Below are 25924 nucleotides of genomic sequence, written 5' to 3' on the forward strand. Positions count from 1 at the left end.
GTGTGAGAGACAACATCTGAATCTAGAATCTCATCATCAAGTTCAATGTTCTACATGCATACACAACATAATGCTGTCTCTAATGTGGCTAGAGGCAAAAATATCTGATTCCTACACTGATACTTGACTAAATGGGATTTGGCTGGATAAAGTGGATATCCCAATCTTGACTGGCTTTCTGAGTGATTTCCTTTTGCTATTTCTGATTTTTAGCTCCTTCAGAACTAACATCTTTTTTATTTCTACCTTATTCCTACCTTATTCCATCTCTATTGTGGTGTGGGGAATCTAGGCAATAATTAGAGGCTACAAAATTTTCCCTTCCAAAGAGCTGCTGGAAGGTCAGAGGTAAGGGACACTATTAACTAATCTCTATATCAGATCACCTATTTAAAAAATATCTGATGAATTCCAGTGACTTACAACTTTTCATTCTGATCTGGCTTCAAGGTTTGGTCAACTGAGAGGTACTTTCAATGAATCTCTTAATTGTCTTTAACCTGAATTTTCATTTGTTTAGATTCTAAATATAAATTCACACACAGTTCAGTTTTTATATATACAAACTTAGAACTCATGGAAACCTAAATGTAGCAACTTATAGAAAAAAAAATTACAATTACCTCTTAAGTAGAACCTAATCAAGGAAAGCAACTCTTCTAGCTTCTAGATGTTAATGCTTCCTTTTAAAATTCACTTTGCTTTTTTCTTTTCTTTATTTGACACTCAAACATTACTTCTACTTCCTATCATATTCAACAATATGAAGTTTCTTAATAACTTGAGGACTTAACTCTATTTTTACTGCTGAAGGATACATTTAAAATGGTTTAATGGGTTTCTAAAATTATCTGCTGGTTTTTATGACTTCTACAATCACAAATGTGAATCTGGCTTAGTTTCTTCTTAGTTTATGTTCTTGCGAGGTGTATGTCCACATGATATAGGAGGACGGATCATGTGACATCATCCTGACAATGGGAGCAGCAGCTCCTGTTGCATTGGCTATGATTTTGTTTGTTTGTTTGTTTGTGTGTGTGTGTGTGTGTGTGTGTGTTCACTGTAAGAGTTCCATGTATTGCCTTGCGGTATTCTTCCCTCTAAATTGGCTTATTAATCAAAAATGACTTTTTTTGGAGAAACTGTTTTGCTCCTCTCTATAGTTAAACTTGATAAGGGCTTCCTCAACCTCTGGAATTTTATGAGAACAAAGAGGAGTCACTTTCTTTGCTTCCTTTCCTTCCTACTGGCTCTGCCTTCTGGCCAGCTGGCTTTATTCTTTCTTCAGAGTTCACTTGTTCTGTGACAGTCCAGCACAAACTGAATTAATGTTTTAAAATGCTTTCCTGTGGCAATTCACACCTGACTCATGGTTTTCTTTTCCAACACAGGTCTTATTGGTATAGCAGAAAATAAAGGGGATGAGCCTAGCATTTACCTGCTATATCTTGGGTCATATAGACCAAAAAAAAACACCCAGATGACAAGCCAAAAATATTTAATTGGTAGTGGTAGAAATTAAAAGAACCTGCTGTTATTTCTTTTCATTATTCTTATTCTGACTACATAATACCAACATCAGTGGTTAAAAAGTGAACATTCAATCAGATTGGTAATTTGGTACCATATAGACAAAAAAATTAGTTATTTTATCAAATTATTTTTAACTTTTCAGTTAAAACAAAAGGGAAAAGAATTAAAAAAACTTATTTGAACATGTAGTCATTTTAGGTATGTTGCTTGTGAAAAGGTAGGTTACTTTTTTAGTGGAATCACTCAATGGATTAAGAAAGTTGATCTTAAGACTCATAATTGAACTTTTTTAAAGCTAGAAATCCAACTCAAGTGAGAAACTGAAGAGCACATCCAAAAAGTTAGCATCTGTATTACCAGATGTGGAGAGGGCTTAACTTTTGGTGTTCCCGGAGTACAAATCAAGATACTTTTTAACCTCAGAGTATCAAGTGGACACTGGGACAGGGTATAAACCCTTAAAAGTCACTTACCTTGGCATCTTCTTCCAGTAGAGGATAATGAAAAACCTTCTGGACAGAGACATTTGAAGCTGCCTGGAGTGTTACTGCAGGTGCCTAAAGCACAGATTTCTGGCTCTTCCACACACTCATCAATATCTAAAAGAATTACACAAACTAGATTATTTCTAAACATAATTAAAAAATCTAGACACTCAGTTTTCTCCAATAGACTTCTTTGAAGGCCAATGTAGGAAGGCCTCTGAAGTAACTACACAAGCACTGAATAACAGAGACAGACTTGAACTCAGCTCCCTTGACTCTAAAATCAGTGTTTTTTCTTTGCTCTGTAAAGACTGCCTGCCTCTCAGCCTCAGCTGTATAACTTCATTTAGATGAAAACATGAAGGTTTCCTGTGCATTGTGGTCCATTTTTTCTTCCCATGATGACTCACCGAGTTCTTTAGTCTCTCATATGTGTGCTCAGTAGACCCCTCCAGGCCTTGGAGCCAAGCCAAGCAGCCCCTCAGAGGGGCCCCACTACTGGACTAACTGGCCCAGCACCCATACCCACACCCACACTCACAGAGCATGCAATGGCTTCAGGCTTACTGTAAAGTCTAAGCCGGAGTCACATGTGTGGGGGCCCTAAAGAAAGAATCCACTTTTGTTAGGTGAAACACAAAGAATAGCTTCTCTGTGACAAAAGAAAACCTTGTAGTGCCCCATGTACATCACAGTCCAAGCGGTATGGAGAGAGCACTAGAGCAGCAGAAAGTACACCAGCATTCCAGTGGCACTCTGTGGCTTGGGTAAAATTATCTGGGGTATTTGAACCAAAGTTTCCTCATCTATAAAATAGATATCTGAATTATATACAGGACAATATGTTCCTGTCAGCTTCGATATTCTAAAATTCAAAAGTGAATTCTAACTCAGACATTCATTTGTTGAGTGTACATGCTTTGCTCATTTGAAAGCACCAGGCCACAACCTCCTAAGGTCTTCTCTAGCCCTGCATGTCTATAGATTCCATGATAAAACAAATAGTACTGTTGACAGCAGGGATATCCGCTTCTTTCTGTTGTGTAAGTAAAGTTCAACTGGTCATGAAACAGTAACATGAAAACTAAATGTAGAAGGATTTAGCAGCATTGCTTTGTGTAGTATAAATCAAAATTGGCTCCTTCACAGGGAAAAGTGTAACTTCTATAAAATGTACCCAAGCAGTATTTTTTGGCCTTGGTGGATTGACTTTTCAGATTCTATAGACTGAAAGTGGGAAAAAGAGCTGAAGAACAGGTGCACATGAGAAATGTTTAATGAGATAATTTTTCTTTTTATGTTTTTCCATTCTATTTACTTACAAGGGATAAATGACTTCAATTCATGTGGCCAATTTTTAATATTTTGATAAAAAGAAATAGATCAACATTTCATCTTGAAGAAATTATTGTACCTGAAACATTGCTATTTAACAGTTTATGTTAGATATGAAGCAAATTCCTGATACTAAACATATTATTCTTTGGAGGTTTTATAAGAGGATATATTTTCACATATATCTGAGATTAAAGGAATAGGTGAGATGACTGAAGAATCCTTTAAATCTTAAAATAAGGTATATTTTTTTAAACATTCTTTACATATTAATGACAAATCTCTTATTGACACTGCAGTCAATAATTAAAAAGCAATAAATGTTCACTCTTTCATATGTGGAAAAAAATCCATCTTCAGATACTTTCAATGAGTTTCAGCAGCAGGCTACTGTGCAAAGGCATTGGTTCTGGAGTCTGAGGACCTGGGCCAGGTAATCATCCCCTTCCTTACTCCCTATGTGGACCTTCTACAGGAAGCTAGCCTAGATTACCTCTAAGGTTCTTTTTGTAGTTTAAAATTACATTATACTATGATTTGCTTTTTCAACTTCAAAATACCAGAAATATTGAAACCATTTCAATTAGTACAACATTTTTGAATGTAGCATCTTAAAATATCTAACATATGGCAAAAATAATATGCATCCACATTTTCCATGAGTTGCCTCAATGCATCCTGAGAGGTTGGCCATATTCACATATCTCGTGCTGTGACACATACACATAAAACAGAGTAACAGTAGAAAAGATTAATTGGAAAACTTAGATGTTCTTGACTTTTCATTCAAGAATGAAGATATGACACAACACTCTATCTCTGTCCCCTATGCTTGGGCTGCTTTCTCTCCACCTCTGTATCTCCTAGCCTCCCTGGCTTTCTTAAAGTCTCAGCAAAAAAACCAAGAAGCCTTTCCCATATCTCCTTAATTTTAGTGGTTTTCCTTTGAGACAATTCCAAATTTATCTGGGTACAGATCTTATTGGGACATAGTTGATTGCATGTTATTTCCTCCACATTCTTATTTTATGCCTTTCTCTGTGGCTTAACATAGTTCTTGGCATAAAGGACCTTCTATATAAATACTTGCTGATTGACTGATACTACCTGTCTGAACCTGCTTATGATTATTTTAAGGATTATAAAAGCTACTTTTGTTTTTGTCAGTTTATATTCCGTGTTACCTTCACAGTTGTCATTTTGCAGGCTGTAACCAGGAGGACAGATGCATCTGTAGGATCCATCCAAGTTTTGACACGTGCCTGGTGCACATTTTCCAGGATCAGCTAGACACTCATTTATATCTGCAGGGAAAAAACAGAGGCCATTAATTTCAACTGGTAGCTAGATTAAAATATATTAAAAACAAAATGAAGACAAATTAAGCCTATGACATTTTTGCTACAAAATCCCACTTTAAATTAAAAAACAGAAGACATAAAAAAAAACTCAACTCAGTAAATGATATGATTTACCCAGCAAGTTAAAAAAAAAGTTAATAGATCTGAAGAGTTTCATTGACTCTCATGTCCATAAAATAGTTCCAAAATAATATTTAGGAGCTTACCTCAACAATATTTTGAAGAAAAACTATTTTTGATCATAAGTGCAGTTACTTGTTTTTAACAAGATATATCATTCCTGACTTTCTAATAAAGATAAGAGTTTGGGGTTAATTTTTTTTTCAGGTGAAAAGAGCTTTGTTTTATTGTCTTGTCTTCCTCCTGGTTTTATCAAGGACAAGTGAAAATGAGCATTTTGAATTTCTTTTGTTAATCAGCCTAAAGTTTTAATTTGGGGAGCTTTTACTCACCAACACAACTTCTTCCATCAGCAGTCACCTCATAGCCCTCATTGCATTGACACTGGAAGGATCCAACTGTGTTGAGACACTGACCATTTCTGCAAAGGTTCCCATTTCCAGTAGCACATTCATCAACATCTATAAGAAAAAAAAATCATTTTACACAGTCCAAAGAGAGTTCTAACTTTAAATTAAGAAGTAAAAACTTACTTTAACATAATTTAGATAATCACCTTCATTAAAAGATGTGAGATTTTTGTATTAGAATTTTAAACCAGGTTCAACTGGGATTTCCTTTTAACACCTTCTCCTTCTCCTCCCCCCTCCCCCACCAATTACTAGTGAATGAATAGTACACATCACAATGGAATGTATTAAAAGTTCCTGCAATTAGATGCAGGTGCAATTAGCCTCTGGCTCTCTTCAAGAGAATTTGTTTAATTATACCTGCCAATGAATAATTGAAGGTACAGTTACTTACAAGTGGAGAGAAAGAGGATTTCAAGAAAGTTCAAGAATTCTTTTCTATTAAAAATTCACAGCAAAACATCTGGCCAAGTTAGTTTACTTTATTTCTAAATCAGCAGAGTCTCTGAATAATATCACTCACTCTCTCTCTCTCTCTCTCTCTCTCTCTCTCTCTCTCTCTCTCTCTCTCACTCACTCACACACACGCATCTATTTATTTATTTATTTATTTATTCAGGTTATAGAGAGTGAAAATTTGATTAACTGATTTTTAAACTGCATTTTCATCAGTGTAAAAAAGATTAGGCACTCCCTTCTCCCAGAAGATCAGCATTTTCTAGTCTTAGAGAATTACCCAAGACACTGAATCAAATAAAAAAAAATGCAAACTATTAATTACATGTAATATTTCTGGAAATTAAAGGACAATCCTTATTTTTAATACTTAAGCTTTTTTCTTTCATAAAATAATATTGAAAAAATACTGACCTATACAATCATTGTTGTGTGAGAGGATGAATCCATGGTTGCATCGGCAGTTGAAAGAACCAACAGTGTTTCTACAAGTTCCATTTCCACAGGCATCCCTTTCACATTCATTTATATCTACATAAAGAAAGAATAGAGAAAACTTACATTTACCAGCAAAGGATATACAGTTATAAGGATTTTAAAGATCATTAAAAAGGTCTACAGATGACTTCAGAGAATTCTGTATGTTTGCTTTATTTTCTGTCTCAATGGTAGCTCCTGACATACAGGAAGCATGTCTCCATTTATAAATATTAAGGGGAAACTATCTTCATAGTGGGCACATGTTATTTGCACTAATATGGAAAATAATGACATAGGAAGTACCATAGAATTGTAATCATTTGAAAAGAAAACTATTTACTTGCATGCTTTTTTCTACCTCATGATTTTGCTTAAAACCAAAGAAATTTGGTGAACTCATAGGTTTTAGACCACTGCCACCCCTTAGCATTAATCTTTAAGATTTTATTCCTATTTGCCAGGAAAACAGTGACTTTGTCAGAGAAAAAAAAGAGCAAGAAATAAGAAACTAAATCGAATCTAGTTCACCTAATATGTTTCCCTTCTATTTATCTAGTCCACAGTTGTAAGTAACTAATCACTTCAGCCTATGCTGGGTTTTTCTCTCCTATAAATTCCTACAGATCCAACAACCTAAATTTTCCCTTGCTAATGTATTATCTCACACTTTTAAAACATTTTTTCCGGACTCCTTAGTTATCTTAACAAAGTCTTCCTCCTCAATCTGTAAGACTTACCTCTTTTAAGTACTTGATAATGCTGCTATTTCCCTGAAGTAAATCATATTTATTTGTATAGAGTTTGATACTGTAATCTTCAGAGAGGAAGGAGAAGGCTATCTCATTTAATAAGATTATAAACTATCTCAAGGTTGATGTAGAATAGTATTTCCCAAATAACATTTTATGGAACTCCAGAGGGCAGTATGATATAAATAGGGATTCTTTGAGAAAATTTCAATGCTGAATATATTTTCTCTTTAAAATATTAAATATGAAATTATATATTAAAATGCTTATTTTGTGCAGGATTTGGGGGGTGTAAATATAGGCTTAATTTCCTTAATTTTGCTCTAAAATTTCCCTGGCCTATCCTTTATTCTGGAATCCATACCCTTAGCATACCCAAACCAGCATTTAGGGGGTTCTATAAATATGCTTTAAGCCCCAAAGTATTCTGTGGCCAATGTTGTTATAGAGCAGTGGTCTCAAACTTTTTAAATAACGGGCCAGTTCACTGTCCCTCAGACAATGGGAGGGCCGGACTATAGTAAAAACAAAAACTCACACTGTGTCTCCGCCCTTCAGCCCATTTGCCACAACCCGGAGGGCCACATAACTGTCCTCAGCAGGCAGCATCTGGCCCATGGGCTGTAATTTGAGAACCCCTGCCATAGAGTATATATTTTCCCTAGCTGTGAAGTTGGATCATATGCTTATAGTAGCCAAGAAGCCCAAAAGATAATTTTTTTAAATGGGAAAAATTTGAGTTGGGGGAAGGGAATAAATGTGTAAATATATAGTGTTAAATCTAAAATATCGTTCTGATTTAGCACTAAAGCAGAGTAGGGTTTTAAAAATGTTTTTAGATCTCCTCCCTACAGAGTAAATTTAATAATGTATAATCTAGAAGGTAAGCACCCATTTCAAGTTAGAAATGGTTTATATTCCATTTCATTAAGAAGTAACAAAAGCCCATTATCCTTTCTTCATCTCTCAGAGTAAAGATTTTGCATCACAGAAAAGTTAATACTTGGGAAGATTATCAGGAATACTAAGGAAGATGTCTGCAAAGATAGCTATGATCTCTTTTTTTAAGTGTAGCATATCTACTTCTCTTCTTTTACAAAAAGGAAAGTAACTCAAGTAAAAAGTTGATTTTTAATTTTCCAGAGCTTAGCATAGTGCCTAGTCCAGAGCAGGCATTTAATAAATGTTCTTTTATTGACTTAAAAGTATGCAAAGGAAAACAGATTTTTTTTCCAAAAGGATGTGTAAATAAAGAGGTATTTGTCAGATACCTACCCACGCACATGTTTTTTTCAGCATTTGTTTTAAATCCAGTTTGACAAAGGCAATAGTAACTTCCAAGTGTGTCAATGCACTGGCCATGGCTGCAGATATTAGGAATTTCTTGGCATTCATTCCTATCTGTAAATGAAAGGCACAAACAAATTCAGAGCATTCATCAGAAAGTTAAAAGACCAAGACTCATAAAACAAAATTTAATTATACAACTTTGCTCAAAGAATGGGCTAAGTCGTACAGACATTCAGAACACATGCATCCAGCATGCCCCCTTGCTTATAAAATTGAACCCAATTAATATCAAATGATGAGAAGGTAGCGCACTCAACCAAAAGGTCTGAAAAAGGAGATAAGTTAGAAAATCCAACCTAAAAGATAAGTTTATTTTGTTTGATTACATGCCAAGAGAAGAATTAAAGTCTATGTGATCCACTCAAATATTTTGTCTAGTCTAGGTTTTGGTGACTCAACTGATGAGGATTCCAGGACTTCCTCTGGGAAATCATATCATCATCACATCCACTATGCCACTGTAATATATTTTCTTGAGAGAAAACCTAAATTCCTCCTTGATGAAATTCTGTCTTACTTTCACTCTCTGGACTTTCTTTCCTTTCAAACTCTTCCTGTCAATTCCTAAAATGCAAAAAATTTTTCTCTATTTCTCTATTTCTGATTGTCTTTAACCTTCACATACCTATTGAGAGTTGATGATCTGAAAGTGTCCCATACAAAGGGAAGACAAAGCATCTTTCTACATACACAAACTTGAATAGCAGTTTTGGGGGATTTTTCATACTTGAATATATGTCTACTTGTATTTAAGAAATTTAAGCAAAAAAAAAAAGTTGTTTCCCATGGCTATATATTTATGCCAAATGTAATGCAAAGAGTACTGCAGAGCCCTGATTTTCTCTGCTGACATAGGAAAGAAAATATGATCTGGAAGAATAGGGGTTTTTAATCTAAAGTTTATAAACTTGTTTTTGTATATTTTGATAATTCTTTGAATACAATTGATTTCCTTTGTAATCTTATACATTTTTTAAAATTTAAAAGCAATATTCTAAAAAGGGATCCATAGACTTTATAACATTGCCAAAGGAGTTCATGACACAAAACAGGGAAAGAACCCCTGTGGCAGAGCAAAGCTAGGCGTATAGGGCACTATATAAATTAAAGGACATAGCTCACCTTGCCTATTTCCTATGCCTGCAATAAGTTAACTTCAATAACATCAATGAAACTCCTAATGAATTAAAGCTTGTACAAGGACAATGTATTAAGTCATAGGTGTATAAATAGCCCTGGTCTATTACTTGTCTACAAAGAGAGTGGTGTGAAAAATGATTTATTCTCTATTATCAGCATTTCTTATTTAGACTGGAACTATTTCACCTATTTTCAAAGAAACATAAAATAAGAGCAAAATCTAGGGAAATGACACCACTTGCCAAGTTATACATAGGTATTGTGGCCTGGTATCAGAGACTTTCCCACTTTTTCCTGTCCTGTTATTTTAATAAATGGGTAACAACAACAGCTCTGTTGACAATATGCTAAATATTTGCACATGTTTCTCTAAACTCAACAAAAAAGGTTAGGTTCTCAAACTGATTTTCTGTTCAGCTACTACACCCTTTTCCCATCAAGGTCCCATAAAACAATGCAACATGTACAACTGGCCACAGTGCACTTCCTAACACTTAATCACTTGTGGATAAGAAAATCCAAGGAAAACTTGACCAAGTTCCTTTGTGTTGCTTCATTCAGAAATGTCTAAGATACCCAGGCAGCTTCTATCAAAAGCTCCACAACTCTTGAAATAAGCAAGATAACATATTTCATATTGACTCTGATAATAACCTTTGCTAAAAATAAACACAGTATTTAATACTCACAGGTACATTTCCTAGAATGTGATGGCTGGAAGGGACCTTAATAATGATCTAGTTCATTTTCCTTATTTTAGAGATAAGAAAACAAGTTTAAAATCACACCCAAGATCATATAGTTAGTTTTGTGCAGACTTGCATCTTATAGTCCATCCATATCTTCTAATTATATATTAAAATAATTTAATTGTGTTTTAAAGAACTTAATAAATTTCAGAAGAACTGGACTTGAAGTGAGAAAAATGTGGGACTTTAAACAAGTTTATTAATGTGGCTAAACCTCAATTTTTTTGTCTAGTCTGTAAGAACTCTACCTCTAAATTCTATAATACTAATTCTATGATTCTATAGTTACAGTTTATAATTCAACTAGTCTAATTCCTTGTTTATATAGATGGGAAAATTTGACGTCCAAAGATACAAATAAAGATTCAGAAAGACAAGCTTTATAAAATATACCACTTTTAAAATGCTGAAATCTAACATAGTTTGGTTAAATTAAAAATTTTATTTACTTTGTGTGATAGAATAGAGTTTTAAAAATACATATAAGCAGTAATACACATATGTGTGTATAAAATATATATAGCAGAAAAGAGAAAGAGAGAAAAATAGAGACCTCTAGAGAGTGAGAGCACAGCTAGGTGGTAAACTGGACAGAGCGGCAGGTGTGAAGTCAATAACTTGTCTTCCTTAGTTTGGATCTAGCCTCAGCACTTGCCAGCTGTGTGATGCTGAGCAAGTCACTTAACCTTGTTTGCCTCAGTTTTCTCATTTGAAAAATGAGCTGGAGGACAAAATGGCAAATCACTCCAGGGCCTTTGCCAATAAAATTCCAAATGGAGTCAGGAAGAGTTGGATGTTACTGAAACCACTGAACAACAACTAGATGTAGTATAGTTGCTAGCGTGCTTCACCTAAAGTTAAGAATCCATGTGTTTGAATCTTGCCACAAAAATTTATTAACTGGATGACCTCAACTTCTAACTGTCTCAATTTCCTCAACTGTGAAATGGGGATAATAATAGGATTTCCTTCAAAGAGTTGCAGTGAGGATCCAAAGAGATAAAATCTCTGTAAACTTTAAAGTCCCATAAATGGTATTTTATTCTTATATTACATTACTTTACAAGTCACAAAGTAGCTTCCTTCAAATTCACAGAGAAAAGTAGGGGGGCCTTCCTCTCCTCCTCTTTTAATCAACTAGCTTGGCTTAGAGAGGCTAGTATTCTAAGTCTTGATTTAGATAATTATGACTGAACCAAAGTACTTAATCATCTAGTATACTTTCAGCAGTAATTAAGTGGTATATATTTTTCCCTGAGGCAACTGGGGTTAAGTGACTTGTCCAGCTAGGACTTGTCAAGTGTCTATGGCCAGATTTGAACTCTGGTTCTCCTGACTTCAGGGCTGGTGCTCTATCCACTGTGTCACCTAGATGCTCCTGAGTTGTATATTTTAAATATGATTTTTTTTAAAGGACATGATAAGTCGGCTTTGAAATACATACCATTGCATTGTCCTGTAGAGGTGAATCTGTATCCTGGCTTGCAGTCACAGCGGAAGCTTCCTGGCGTGTTCATACATTCTGCATTACGTTGACATACCGGGCCATTCTGGCATTCATCAATATCTATAGCATAAGGTCAAAAGAAATGAAATCTCTAACATTAAAAATTGTACACTTCTTTTAAAGTCCAGGTATACTGAAAATATGATAAAGTATTTTCCAAACCTCTGTTTTCCTGAAAACTTCATCCATATACTTCTAAATTAACAGTAGTGTTTGACTGGTGTTATGGAGTCCACTGACACTGATATTTAACAATAACATAAAATTCTTATATAAGCTAAATACAGTAGCTATGACATCTTCTGGATTTTAAAGTCCAGTAAGATTCTCGTTATCTTAATTAAAGCTTGTGAAAGGCATTGCACTAATGCCTTTTACACAGTAGTTGGATCAAGATAGTCTAGATAAGGCAAATGGCCCACAAAATTACTGGGAAAAAAAGAATTTCCAAAGAAAAATATTTGAATTTCAAAAGGTCTGTTTTCCAGATGATTTGCCTAACAAAAAAAGATCACATACTCTTTTGTACTATAATATATTCTAATAGATTTTTATAACACAAATGAAATCATGTTCTCCCAATGTAATAATCCCATTCATAAAGGTTCTACAGGAAGCAAAAAGCCTGTGATAATGTGTCCCTTATCCTTTGTGATTGATAAAGGGCTTTTCATGCATAGGATCTATCTCCGTTATAGAAAGACCCACGAGGGGGCAGCAAACACACCAAATGACCAAAGTGTACCCAAGGCTAGAATAGGATACTGAGATTATGAACTTGGATCATTAGAGGGAAGGTTCTCTCAATAGCAATGGAAAGTTTTGAAGAGGGATGAGTTTAGAGGAAAGATAATATAAATGACATATATGATGCAGATCACAATTAAACCGTGCTTGCTGATACTGATTCACTTTGTCCCATCTCAAATGGGAATGATACAGAATTCTCCCAATGGCACTTGTACACTTAGTTCTGTAGACACCCCAGTAGGAGTTCATTTGTGACTACTCTGAGAAGCCAATGTCTGGCTTAGAAGAGAAGACAGTGAGAGCTTATACATCAAAGTAATGGGTAATAGTGCAGTAATGTTATGGGAAAAGGGTATGTGTGGGTCATTTGAGACGTGTCCCATAAGTGGCTATCACTGAGAAGGTACTTAACTCATCTTTCCACTCTTTTAATTGGTTGATTATATGCCCCTTAGGATCAAGCCATGGTTCCCATTTTAGAGATCACTACTTAGTGCCCTGCATGGTTCAAAGTAGATTTGATAGCAAAAATTAATCTTTTGTTTCAAAGATCTAAAGTTTAAAGAGATTTCTCCAGTCAGCTCTTCAAACAAATGTTAGATAGACACAGGACCTGGTTCCTAGTGCTTTCCCAGGGACTAGTGCTTTCCCCTCTAAGGTTACCTTATATCTATTTGATCTAAATCTTTTATATACTTATATGTGTACATATTCTCCATTAAAATTTAAGTTCCTTGAGAGCAGCAATTGCTTCACATTTGTGAATACATAATACAATGTCTGGCACATAGCAAATGCTTAATACAGAAAGAAAGAAATAATATGTAAGAACATATAAATATGTCTTATCTCCTATCTAAATTTACTACTTGAATTTAATCTCTATGAGGGACAGAATCATATCATATAAATTGTTTGTGTGTGTGTGTGTGTGTGTGTGTGTGTGTGTGTGTGTGTGTGTGTGTGTGTGTGTGTGTGTATATATATAAAATCATAGTTATGTAATGTACATAATATTGTAAACATGTTGTTATATTATATTTATTACATAATTATATTATATTGTATATTACATATCAGTCATATTTTATCAAGTTATATGTAATGTATATAGTATAATGTGTATATATGTAAAATATATATAATGTGATAGTTTATGTAATTATGACAAACAAAATACAAGTGACTACAATAATAGTTATATATTAAAACACCTGTGTGTATACATACATACACACACACAATTTATGATATCATTCTGTCCCTCATGAAGTTTATATATATATATATACATATACATATGTATATATATATATGTATATGTATATACACACACACATATATATACATCTTAGATACTCTATAGATGTGCATTTCTGATATGTTCATGTGTGTGTGTATATATGTATATATATATATATATATATATATATGTTATGATATATCTGTATCTAAATATCACACGCACACAAGCTATATTTTCCCCCAGCATCTATACTATGCTCTGTACATATTAGGTATTTACTAAATATTTGTTGAATTGAATTGAGTCACAGTATGTTCCAGATGTCCTACTAAATGAAGCATATTTAATAGCCAGCAATTTTTCACTCATTAAAATGCAAATATGTGCTGCCAGTATCTGATATAAATGAAGGGTTAAGTAATTAAGTAATAGTATCCCTTCACTAATGAGGAAAAGGTAATTTGAAAATGAGAAAATACTATGTCTAAGCCAAGTAGTCTTCATATAAGTTGAAAAATTGTGATTGTTGACATTTGGAAATCTCTCAAGATTTTGAAATATTTACATTAAAGCTTGTTATAATTTGAAAGAGCCATAGTTTCATGTTCCAAGGGAATATAATTTTTGAGAGTCAACAGAAGACCTCCCACAACTTGTATTAATTTTCAAATGATGAAAAAAAAAACAGTCAATATATTTGCCACTCTCAATTATTCATGATTTTATAATAGCTAGAAAATCTAGTATATTCACAAGGAAAAAAATGCACATTCCAATAGTTCCGTTGAGATTCAATAGATATACTGCATGAAATAAAGTAGTTCACTTAATCTGACCCTTCATAGTTCTTCTTAGCACTTGGTATGTTAGCTATGCAAGATATGATAAGGATGGACATTTTCCTAATTTATTGTGTGGATTCATTTCTGGGTATGATAATCACAGATGGAACCACTCACCTTCACAAACCAATAACTTGTCATTATAAAAGAACCCCACAGGACATTCGCATCTGAAGCTACCAACCATATTGATACAAACTCCATTTTCACAGACTCCTGGGATCTCTCGGCATTCATCAATATCTAGAAAAAAGAAAGACAACTTTCTGTAGCTGACAATATAACATCTGGGAATTAAACAATATAAATCTGAATGGTAAATCAACAGTTTTTTGGCTGAGCTATTAACAAGGAAGAAATTTAACTACATCTCAGAACCCTATTGTCTTCTACAAGTTATGAAAAGACCTAAAAGAGATAGCTCTGGTAGAGAGAGAATCTAATCTACTTACTTTGTTAGTGAAAAGAATTTTCAGGTGGGCCCTCATTAGTATCCCCAAGGTAGTCCTGTTTTTAAAATTTTGAACATGTGTTTTAATAGCTGAAGCTGCAGGTGCTTAGGATTTTGGAATCAGCAGGCATTTCTTACTAATCAGAAATTAAATGTAGCACAGTGCAAAAAAAGTGCTGGTAGAGTTTACACATGGTCACTTTTTTGTGTCAATGGGACAAATTCCTTAACCACTTTGAATCTCAGTTTCCTCACTTGCAAAATAAAGAATTTAGTTAATCTCCATTCAGCCCTATGTTAAAGATTCCACTGCCTATCCTATCTGTCTTTAATTCTTTCATGAGATGATTTCTTGCCAGAAAGGAGCCACTGTACTATAAGCTATATACCACAGCCTACTAAGAGAATGAGCATAATGAATATTATTACTACTAGGAATTGGTTTTGACAAAAAGTCTTCAGTAGGTACTTTGGGCTAAAAAGAAAAAAAAGGAAGGCAAATATGGCAGAGAACAGCAAACCAATGTGCTTTAATTTTACTGATTACTATGCTCCTTTTTTAAACGAGGGAGTGACAGCAAAGATAACTAAGGAGGGAGAGAGAAGATGGAATAAGGATATAAGTCAGTCAATATTGGTGAGTAAAGTCAGAAAGAAGAATGAAGATGTTATTTGGGTACTAAAAACAGGGCTCAATAAATGAGGAGCTCAAGGTGGAATGTAAGCTTCTTGAGGACAGGAACTGAATAATTTTAAAGTCTTTTATTTTAAATGTAGTATGTCCATTTCAGTAGGGAAGGAAGAAGGAACAAGGTAGGAATGAGCCTGGAATAGTCAGGAATAACGTAAGGTACTAAAGCAAGATGAATATATTAAATTTCACACCCTTCAAAAAACTGAGTGTGGCAATAAATAGAGGACTTTATAATGAGAAGAAAAGCAAAACCTTTTTCTTAACTTACCATTTTTCTTATTTATATATCCGAAGCAGATTCTACCAATCAGTTTACCAAGAATGGTAGAAATGACTGACAGACTCAGGAGAATTCAAAAGAACCAAATGTTACCAGACTGGAATCTTGTATTAAGTGGGGTTGGGGGGTGGAGGGATAGGAAGTGGGAAGGAGTGAAGGGGGGTTCTTATACTGGGATTCATGAAATGACTTTTAAAAAGCAATTTGATAATATAATTTCAATATAATCGATTTCCTTTGTAATTTTCTCTATTTTATTTTTGTATATTTAGAAACACTATTCTAAAATGAAAAAATCTGTTCTGAAGCCATAGATTTAATTATTAGACTGCTACAAGAGTTCACAACACAAAAAATGTCAAGAACTTCTGCTCTAAGCACTTACTTGCTAAGAAGCAGAATTACACACATTTCTGTCTATTTAGTTGGTTTGTCTTCCACCCTACTTCCCTGTCTTTCATTATATTCTAATATAAAAGTTTAATTTTCTCACTTTAGAAAAAAGGAAATAGTCCAGAAGGGCTGAAATGACTTGCTCACAGGTAAACAGTTATTACATATCAATGCAGACTTAAACCCAGACTTTGTGAATCAAGTTTAGCATTTTTCTCTGTTATTACTTTCCTATCTATGACATGATTTAATAGTTTGAACCTTAAGGGTAATATTAAATTAAAACTCACAATACTAGGATTCTTGAAAATATTAGTATATTTCTTATATATTGGTGATTCATATTAGGCCTTATGAATTTTATTTGTAGTTATAACTATTTCAATAATTTTTGTATTATGGTATTTCTTTAGTATAGATTAGGAAAATATTATTGAACTCACATTGATTTTTGTTTGAAGTAAAAATGATAGAGCATTGCACAGTTGGCACTACAATATATGTTTTTAATGAAATGTCTTATATTCTTCCTCAGCCTTTGGCATAAAAAAATTGGATCTTTATTTTTTTTCTTTTTTTGCCTTTATGCCAGAGAAAATCTACACAAGTGTTGCAGGTCAGATCCTCTGTTCTAGAACAAGAAATCAGTCACCTTAAATACTTTTCAAAGAGCATTAATTTTGAATGAAACAAATAAACCTAAAGAAAACAGGCATGGCAAAATCGGGAATAATGCTAAACAGTGTGTCCTAGATCCATAGAATAGGGAGAATAAAATGAACAGGTAATTATTAAATATCCAGTTTCTCTAAGAACAAATGATACAAAATGTTAATCCCAGAAGGACTTGGGAACTTCCTAAAAGGCCCTACAGAAAACACTGTACTCAGGTATAGGACATCCTGGGCAAGCCTTTTAGCTTCTTCTTATCTCATCTATAAAACATGAAGGACATACTACAGTTTAAAAGGTTGGGTTCTCTTTCTTCCAGATGTCATAGGATTACAAATTTAGAATCAGAAAAATTTGTAAAGATCATCTCACAGTATCACAGCTCTTTCATTTTATAGAGGAAGACACTGAGTCTCAGAGGAGTTAAATGACATATCCAGAATCACATTGCTAATAAATATCTCAGGGGTGATTTGAATCCAGGACTTCTTGATTCCAGGTCCCTGTTCTATCCATGAGTGAGGAAACTGAGGTCCAAAGAAAATGAACTACATGTCCAAAGTCATGCAGATAGTAAGTGGCAGGTCTGGGAGAGACATGATTCTACCAAGATCCTGAGGAGTTGTGGAAGGTATTGTTTACTTTATTGGTTTTTTTGTATTAAAAAGAAAAGAAAGCTGTATAATTATGCCAGTTAGAAGTTTCTGGTTTTTTTCTGTTCTATTCTGTATTTGGAAATGTTTGTCTTATTTTGTGTTTAAGTTCAGAACACAATTTTTTCTCTGTCCTCCAAAAAAAAGTGAACTTCCCTATTCTGATCTCAGAGTTCTTCGTGTCTAAGTGAAATCATTGGGCACTTATTGTAGACTGTCTCCCTCAGTTCTCTTTTCAATTGCATATCATGTCCTTAACAAACTAAAAATTTCTTTGAGACTAGGACACATTTCATTTTTTTTGTACCTTTTCAAGTATAAGGGTTGGTATCTTATATGATCCACCACCAGGACCCTTCTATCTTTTCCCCTCCCACCAGTTCTGGATCATCTCAGAATCCACCAGGGCTGTTCTACTGTTCACAGAACTTGAATAAGATGTGAGTTACCAACTTAATTCCTTCTAGTGACATGAAAGACTATCAGTTCTTACCACCTGCACCTTGCCAAAGTCGTCTAAGTTTCCCTAAGCCTTATCATTTGCCCTGCAGACTACCTACCCCCTTCTATTATCTAACATATGGATGTAACTTAAGCATCCTTGGCCCTTATGGTAGTTTGTTTTATTATTTCATGAATAGATTGAGAGTTAAAAGTTAAATTGGAATATCTATAGATAGAAATAATAATGATGCTAATAATAAATATTGCTATAGGTAGTATATATATAATGCTTTAAAAACAGGTTGCAAAGCATTTTACAGCTATCTCATTTTATTCTAACTATGGCCCTGGGAGTTATTATTTTTAATCGTCTTACAGCTAAGGAAACTGAGACTGACAGCTGTTAAGTGACCTGCCTAGAGATACAGAGTTACTATAATGTCTGAGGCCATATTTGAACTCAGGTTTTGATCCTAAGTTCAGCAGTCTATCCACTGTGGTGATGTAAACGGATTAAAGGACAAAAGAAATGAGAAGAATGAGTTCTCTCTTTATTAAGTAGTTACTCTTGCTATAAAGATGAATTTTTACATGGAGAAGGGACAGAATAGGAAGCTGATGCTTCACTCTATACTGATGCACAAGCACTATATGTTATGATGTGGAAATAGTTTTGTTAAGTTGAATTTTCACAGCCTTGTGCTGTAATTGGATTTACCTGTGGTTTAGGAAGCAATATTTTAAAAAAGAATTTGATTTTAAAATAAGTTATTCTTGAAGTGCATGCGAAACTCATACTATTCTACTTGATGCATTGGCTTAAGGAATCGGTTACCACTAATGCAATATAACACACCAAGAGAGCTTTAGAACATTTTAAGGGGAACACTTAATTTGAGTCCTTTTAGATTCTCATGTAACAAATCATATTTTTTGGTCTAGGATTTCTAAAATCTTGATTCTAAGAGAATTCCATTATAGTTCATTTAAGGACACACTTCAAAATTGCCCTGCTTTTAGCAAATACCTCCTCAGAATTCTTGCTTCAAAACATTTGCTCGCTGCCAACGCTAGAGGGCAGGCCAACCTGAGGTAAACAAACATGGGAATCCATAGACACATCTCCAGGGACCACCATCATTACAAAAGGCCAGTTGTCATAGACTGGAGATTCTAAGGAGATTAAAAGATCTGTCTAGGAAGGCGAAAACCAAAACAGAAAGGGGTGTTTTATGCCAATGTCATTTAGCATTTTTCCTTCCAAGCCATGAAAGTTCTTTCGATGCTGTCTGGCCTGTGCAGCCATATGAATTTGGTACTCGGGGAGCGCCAAGATGATTGCTTGGATCAGACCCTTGATTTTTTTATACAAGGTCATTGGAAAGACTGTTGCTGATTCAAGCTTACTGATTAAGACGGGAAACCAAAGAAAGCCACGGTGCCCACTAATAAAAGCAGTTGCTCCGTTTTGAGAGGTATGAGACAGAACATAAAACTAGTGGGGAAAAAATTCAACAGGCAGAAATCTCTCTGTTTTGATTCTCCCCCTTATTAGTTTTAAAACCACAAAAGACAACACCTACATTGGATGAATGATGTGTGGTACTGTTCAATGTTATCATGTGAGCGCTTCTCCCAATGCTGCTTGTGACCACAGTGGTCAGTGCTGAGTATGGCAGCAATATCTTGAAATATAAAAGATTTCCACAAGGCTCATGCCAACTGCAAGGGCAGTGTGTCAATGTGGTCTCATGGTAATGACATACCCATAGGGACCAGAGTGAAAAGTCATATTAAATGGTGTCTTAGTCAGAAGGATGGACTCGGGCCCTACTCCTAGAACTTGCTGCATCATGATGCCTAAAGTTGGTTTAACTAGGCTTAATTATAATTCAGTGAGAAGATTTCCAGTTCTCTTCATCAAGAGCAGGAAGCATTGTTGTCAGCTGTGTGGAGTTAAACTGCACATTTGCTGAATTTCTTTCAAATAAAGGATTGATGTTTGAATAAAAGCTGCAGGGTGTAGTTTAATCGTTTTCTTTGAGGGGGAAAGAGAACTGAGAAAATAAAGGTGTTTACATTTCCTCCCTTTCCCTACCTAACATATGGGCAAAAGTCAAGAATCTCTGAAAAAGCTGGGATTGTTATTTTAACTCACCAACTGGTAAGCCAGTATAAATGTCAATGACAAAGCCGGGCCTCTGACTACCACACAGTGTGGCAAATTCATCTGCAGGGACAAAAACAAAAAGTAACAGAAGTCAATTATATTATTAAAACACTTAAAAGGTTACTTTCCCCCAGTCTTTGTAGTCAAACTTTTAAGAGAGAATTTTAGTCCATTTCAATGTGTCTACTAGACTTTGTAAATTCATCCATAAAGATAAGCACTGAGAGAAAATAGTCTCGTGTTAATTATTCTGTTAAAGTAACCTAAGCTTTGATATAAATTATTTCTCATTTAGAGAACTGCAGGGATAAAGAGAAAACAAACATACTTCCATTTCACATTTTTACTCTGTGTGTGTGAGAATGCCAAATTTAATTAGATAAAAACGCACATCTTCTTCAACACAGTTTTAAGTGTAAATGTCAACTAAATACCACTTCACTGGCACAAGAACCACAGAATATTATAGGTCAAAGTTGTGACGGTAAGAATTTGAACAAAAAATGTAAAATGTGAGCAATTCATAATATTTCACAAGCTTTTCCTTACCATCAAATATCCTATCAGGTAGACTGATGATAACAAAAAGCAAGATGTGTGGAGGGCTTATAAAAATATATGCTGGTTGGTACATTGGTAGTGGTGTTTTATGAAGCCCTTCTTCATGGCAGATGGAATTACAGATGTTGTTAATTCCATAGAAGTTATACCAATCTTACAGAGGAACATAGTAGTATCTGTACTCTTAAAACATTTTGTTTATGAATCTTGTATGCTACTCAAATGTATTTGCCATTATAAGTGGACATTTTTTTAAAACCATAAGAGTATAAAAGTACAAGATGTTAAAAGATGACAGCAATTCAAAGCTATAATTAATCTTTGTCTCTTTACTTCAAAGTTGAGACATTTGGCTAAAGAACTGATCTTCTTGGGGTAATGATTCACACAAATTAAGAGCTACACTACTAGATATGAGAACAATGCTTTCCTATTTCATAAAATGCTGACTGGGTGGCAGAGATAGTTGAATTCCCCATTCAGTTCTGAGCATGTTGTATTCACCTAAGCTATGTTGAAGGGCTCTAACGATTGTAATAATGATTCATTTATTTGTCATACACATCTGTCTCATTTGCCCGGCCTTTTCCTAAGACCAAACACTGTAGAAGTAAGAACTGCTTTCAGATTTCTGTAATGTGTAGTGGCTGCAAGTTCTGGTGACTAAATAAACACAAAACACTAACAGTATGTGCCAGTTTTCAGCAGGGCAGACTTGCATCAAGAAGTAAATTTGGGTGTGCCTTTGGTATATAAGTTTTCTTACCAATGCATCTTCCTTACTCAGTGACAAAAGTGACTTTCCTATCAATAGAGGGACAGATAGATGTATTGATAATGCACTCTTTAACGAAAAAGAAAAGTGAACACACACCAGTGCTAGGAATGGGACACTGTTCACAGGGCTTATTCCAAGCACGCCCAATGTTATAGGAACAGCAACACATTTTCTTGGTCATATTGAACAGCAGTTCTCCATCACAGGTCTGGTTGTCAGCGTAATAGTTTCGATAGCATAAGCTCCTTCTCATATCTAGGTGGAGGGAAAAAGAAGGCAGAAGAAAGTAATCAGTGGGCAAGGAAATTGCAACAAGTTTCTGATGAATATAAGCTTCCTAAAGAATGCATTCAAATTTGGGGATCTGCTATCAATTAACTTGTCTGTCATTTTATTTTCCTTTCTTTCTTCAAAGGCATGAAAAATCCACTCACTCTCTAGAACAATATTCTACACTTAAAAGTATGATACTGTGAGAAAAAGGCCTTTAAAAACTTACTTCCTCATACTTTGTACCACAGAACTAAGTCATTATGGAACTGTAGCATTAATAAACTTTACATGATTCTTTGCCCAGACTCCTAGTAACAATGCTCCACTCTATTTGCCATTAAATTTCTCATTTCCAATATATGATGTTATAATATCATAGGTCAGTGCTGTAAATATAATTGTGTAAAGATACACCCAAAAGTCAAACAAAAGAAGTATTATTCAACAGTTGTTTGGGGTTTTCCAACGTAACATTAAAAAGAGAAAAAAGAAAAAAAAAAAAACTCCTATCCACCCACACTAAGCTACCAAAATGTCAAACTTCTGGTGCACCAAGAAAACGATGAGCACTATGGGGAATATAAAGAGATGGCATTACTCTGGATGAATAGCCCAGCCCTAAGCAATGATGGCTGATGTTGTTGTATATAAGTAAGCTATATTTGATATCATATCTTTGATGCCTTGCAAGTAATGAACAAAGACCATATTTTCAAGAAAGACTTACCCATGCAGTTATTTCCACCATTAACTTGCATATAGTCTGGAGGACAAATGCAAGTATAGTTCCCAACTGTGTTATAACATGTTCCAGGACCACAGATACCAGGAGTTTCACATTCATTTACATCTGTAAATTAAAGAGAAATAGATTTTAAAAGTGAATCACTTGCATTCTTTGAAACTGCTCAGTTCTCAATGTCATTGTCCTTTCAAATACTAAGAAAAAAGGTTTTCAGTATTTCAATAATTAGAAATAGATCTTTTGTTCACTGATCTTACTTATTCTACTTTATGCTTTTCTATAGAAAGCAGGGGAATAAAACTTGAAGCAATACTACTTTTCCCCCATGCCCCTTTCCTTCCCATCTCCTAGTTTTATTTAGTGATAATATATTAAAACCCTTAATAAACAAATTTGTTACTTTTTCATGCGGTTTGGGGAGACTTAAATGTGAAAATTTTCTAATCTTTGAAAGTGCAGACTTCAACAACTGGTTTTTGTGGTGTTTCTGTGAAAAGATGTTTTATTTTCCTTTTAAAGCTGAAAAAAAGTCTAATCTAATTTCTGTAAATCCTATAGCTACAAAAGTAGCATCCCATGGGTACTAAACTGATTTCTGATGAGGATGTCATATTACTAACAAGTCATGAAGTGAGCTTGAATTCTCTTTGTGGCAAGTGTGATATTAAATATTCCAAATTACTAGCTTAACTAGTAATTAATGACACGATTTACCGGTTAGTTATAAGTTGTAAGCAGGATATTTTAAACACCCCACTATGGGGGCTCTAGAAAGCAACAGTACATTTTGTCACCCCAACTTGGGGGCTCTAGAAAGCAGAATACAACAGAAAAGAGGAGGGCAAGACAGTTCAATTCGGAAAAAAAAATTTCCTCAATTTACAATGTAAAAGTTAAGACCAGAAACAACAGCTTAATTAAATCAAATGCTATGTAATTATAATGACCAGTTATTTACCCTGAAGAGAAATGTGAGAATATCCCTCACTCTCTTATTTACAGAGATTAGGGACAATGGGTGTGGGGCATGGCACCTACTGTTGGATTTAGCTAACATGTTGGTTAGCTTTGCTTCCCCCCCCTTTTTTTCCTTCTTTGTTAAAAAGGATTAATGAGTAGGAAAATACAGAGAGATATACTGTGAAATGGAAGTGCTATTAAAAACAATATATAACAATTAAAAAATTATTTTTTTTCAGAATGAGAGAAACTGTCTGGCTTCCTTTCAGAAAGACCCACAGTTATCCTCTGTCTTCACTGTAAACAAAGATTGCTAAAACTTGCCAGGAAGGATATCATTTTAGATAGTTTAGAATAAGCTGTTACATGCACTACTATATTGTCCTCTTTGGTTACAGGCACTTGTAAAGACTACAACAACTTTACTCCGTGCTCAAGTTACACTAGTAACTACAAACAGATTTCTGAGATCCCCTCCTCATGCTGCATATAACCTGTGAATCACATACCATCACACACTCGGGTTTCTTCATTCAAGTAGTAACCAGTTGGGCAGCGACATTGGAAACTGCCAAATGTGTTGATACATTTCCCTCCTTGGCAAAGTCCAGGCAGTTCTTGACACTCATCAATATCTATCCAAATGAAAATTGCATCATTTTAGTTTCATGAAGAAAATTTTAAAAAATAAAAATATATATCATAAGGAGGGAAAAAAATCAGAAATACCTTCCAATATGACAGTGATAGGATTTGGTCGAAAGCCTTCTCCTCCTGGGCAAAGAATCTTATACTCAGCTACCAAAACAAAAATCAAAATGAAATTTTAAATCTCCATTTTTATGTTATCCTATAAGAATTTTAAATTTATATTCCCCAAAAGATATTTTATTTAGAGATCTTTACTAAATGTTCATATCTTCCTAAAATCTTAATATTTGTGTGTAATTTTCATATCAAAGTTATTTTGCAAATAACAAATTTAGGGGGTGGAGTGGCACATTCTTTTTGGTCTCTGAAACCAAATACTCATTCTCTTGAGCTGCCTCCAATATTCTTCGGCCATCTGACTCCTTCAAAATTACTTATTCTTTTACATTCTCCTTTTTGCCTTCAAACAAATCCATGTCCAACTGACTAAAAAATGGGGCAGAGGATATTTCCTAACCTAATATTTTATTATCACATGGATTAGTTAAGAAAATTCCTTCTACTAGTACACTAGCAATTATTCTGCAATTTATAGTCTGAGTAAAATGCCTAGAAAGTAGTGAGAGTTTAACTAACTTGCCCAGGGTCACACAACCTATTTGTTTCAGAGGTAAAAACCATCCTTACTTGTATTTAGGCTTGATTTTTGAGGAATTATAGACTACTTTTAGTATGCAGATTGTCCTTTACTCCAGACCCATTCCATACAATGATTTGGTAAAACTATTGTTTTTTATATCTCATTCTCCTTTTGATATTTACTTTGAGTTAGTTTTTATTCATCATTTATTGGCTGATTGTAATTTGCATTTTTTACTACAATGACTTCCAGGACTCAGGGGTACCTGCAAATTTTCTCCATCCCCAAGATCCAAAATATCATATCACTTGTAATTGACTATAAGTTCTATTTGAAAGATCATCAAATTTTTGTTAATAACTTGTACTTATTTATTAATCCAGATTTATACCTCATTATTTTGTTAAAATTGAGGAAGAAGAAACCTGACACTTGTTTACAAAGACCTTTCCTTACTTCCTTATTCTAACTCCTGTTTCTACAAGTAATATTGAAGAGGGAAACCCCAAATTGAAAATTCTTAAAGGAGAAAACCTCCTTTGACTCTGCCTCAGTGAGGGGACTCCACCCCAAGCACAAACAGTTTCATCTTTGTTATCTGGGTGGGGTCAGCTCAGTCCTGAAACCCAATGAAATCAATTCAAATTGTAGCCCTAGCTGAAACCCAGCCAGGAGCCAACCTGGGACTCTATCCACGAGTCCCCTTCAGCTTATAGCCAAAGCCCCCTATTATAAAAGAGCCAAACTAAAACCCTCTCTTTGCAGAGGCTCAAAACATGCCAGCCCTATGCTTGGCTTGCCAAGGGTCTCTGTCACTGGAATACTGTTTCCAGTGTCCTCCTCTCTTTATCCTCACCTATTTCCTTAACTAGACTTTAACCTTACTTCCAATCTCCATAATAAACCTCTTTTATTAATCTAGGTTTTCAGGTCTGTAAATTCCTTTACGGAGAACTGCTTGTACTGCCACTAGACCTCATTCAACTCTCTACCCTTGCGCTGAATTTTAAGGGATTGCAGGGGAGCTCCATTTGACTCCCTGAACC

General features: G+C 34.6%; 1 protein-coding gene across 2 annotated transcripts in view; it reads right to left on the reverse strand.

Annotated features, from left to right (window-relative positions):
• The window catches only part of FBN1 (fibrillin 1), a 267909-nt gene that overhangs the window by 29951 nt on the left and 212034 nt on the right, over positions 1-25924 (reverse strand). For both annotated transcript variants that reach the window (XM_074294433.1, XM_074294434.1), the window contains exons 38-49: positions 24317-24385; positions 24097-24222; positions 22610-22732; positions 21706-21864; positions 20259-20330; positions 14631-14756; positions 11613-11735; positions 8205-8330; positions 6115-6231; positions 5167-5295; positions 4538-4657; positions 2007-2132 (exon numbers count right to left, since the gene is read on the reverse strand). In XM_074294433.1, the coding sequence (XP_074150534.1) occupies positions 2007-2132; positions 4538-4657; positions 5167-5295; positions 6115-6231; positions 8205-8330; positions 11613-11735; positions 14631-14756; positions 20259-20330; positions 21706-21864; positions 22610-22732; positions 24097-24222; positions 24317-24385 (1416 nt within the window). The remainder of the gene's footprint in view (positions 1-2006; positions 2133-4537; positions 4658-5166; positions 5296-6114; positions 6232-8204; positions 8331-11612; positions 11736-14630; positions 14757-20258; positions 20331-21705; positions 21865-22609; positions 22733-24096; positions 24223-24316; positions 24386-25924) is intronic.

This window comes from Sminthopsis crassicaudata, chromosome 2, assembly GCF_048593235.1.
Source record: "Sminthopsis crassicaudata isolate SCR6 chromosome 2, ASM4859323v1, whole genome shotgun sequence".
NCBI classification, from domain to species: Eukaryota; Metazoa; Chordata; class Mammalia; order Dasyuromorphia; family Dasyuridae; genus Sminthopsis; species Sminthopsis crassicaudata.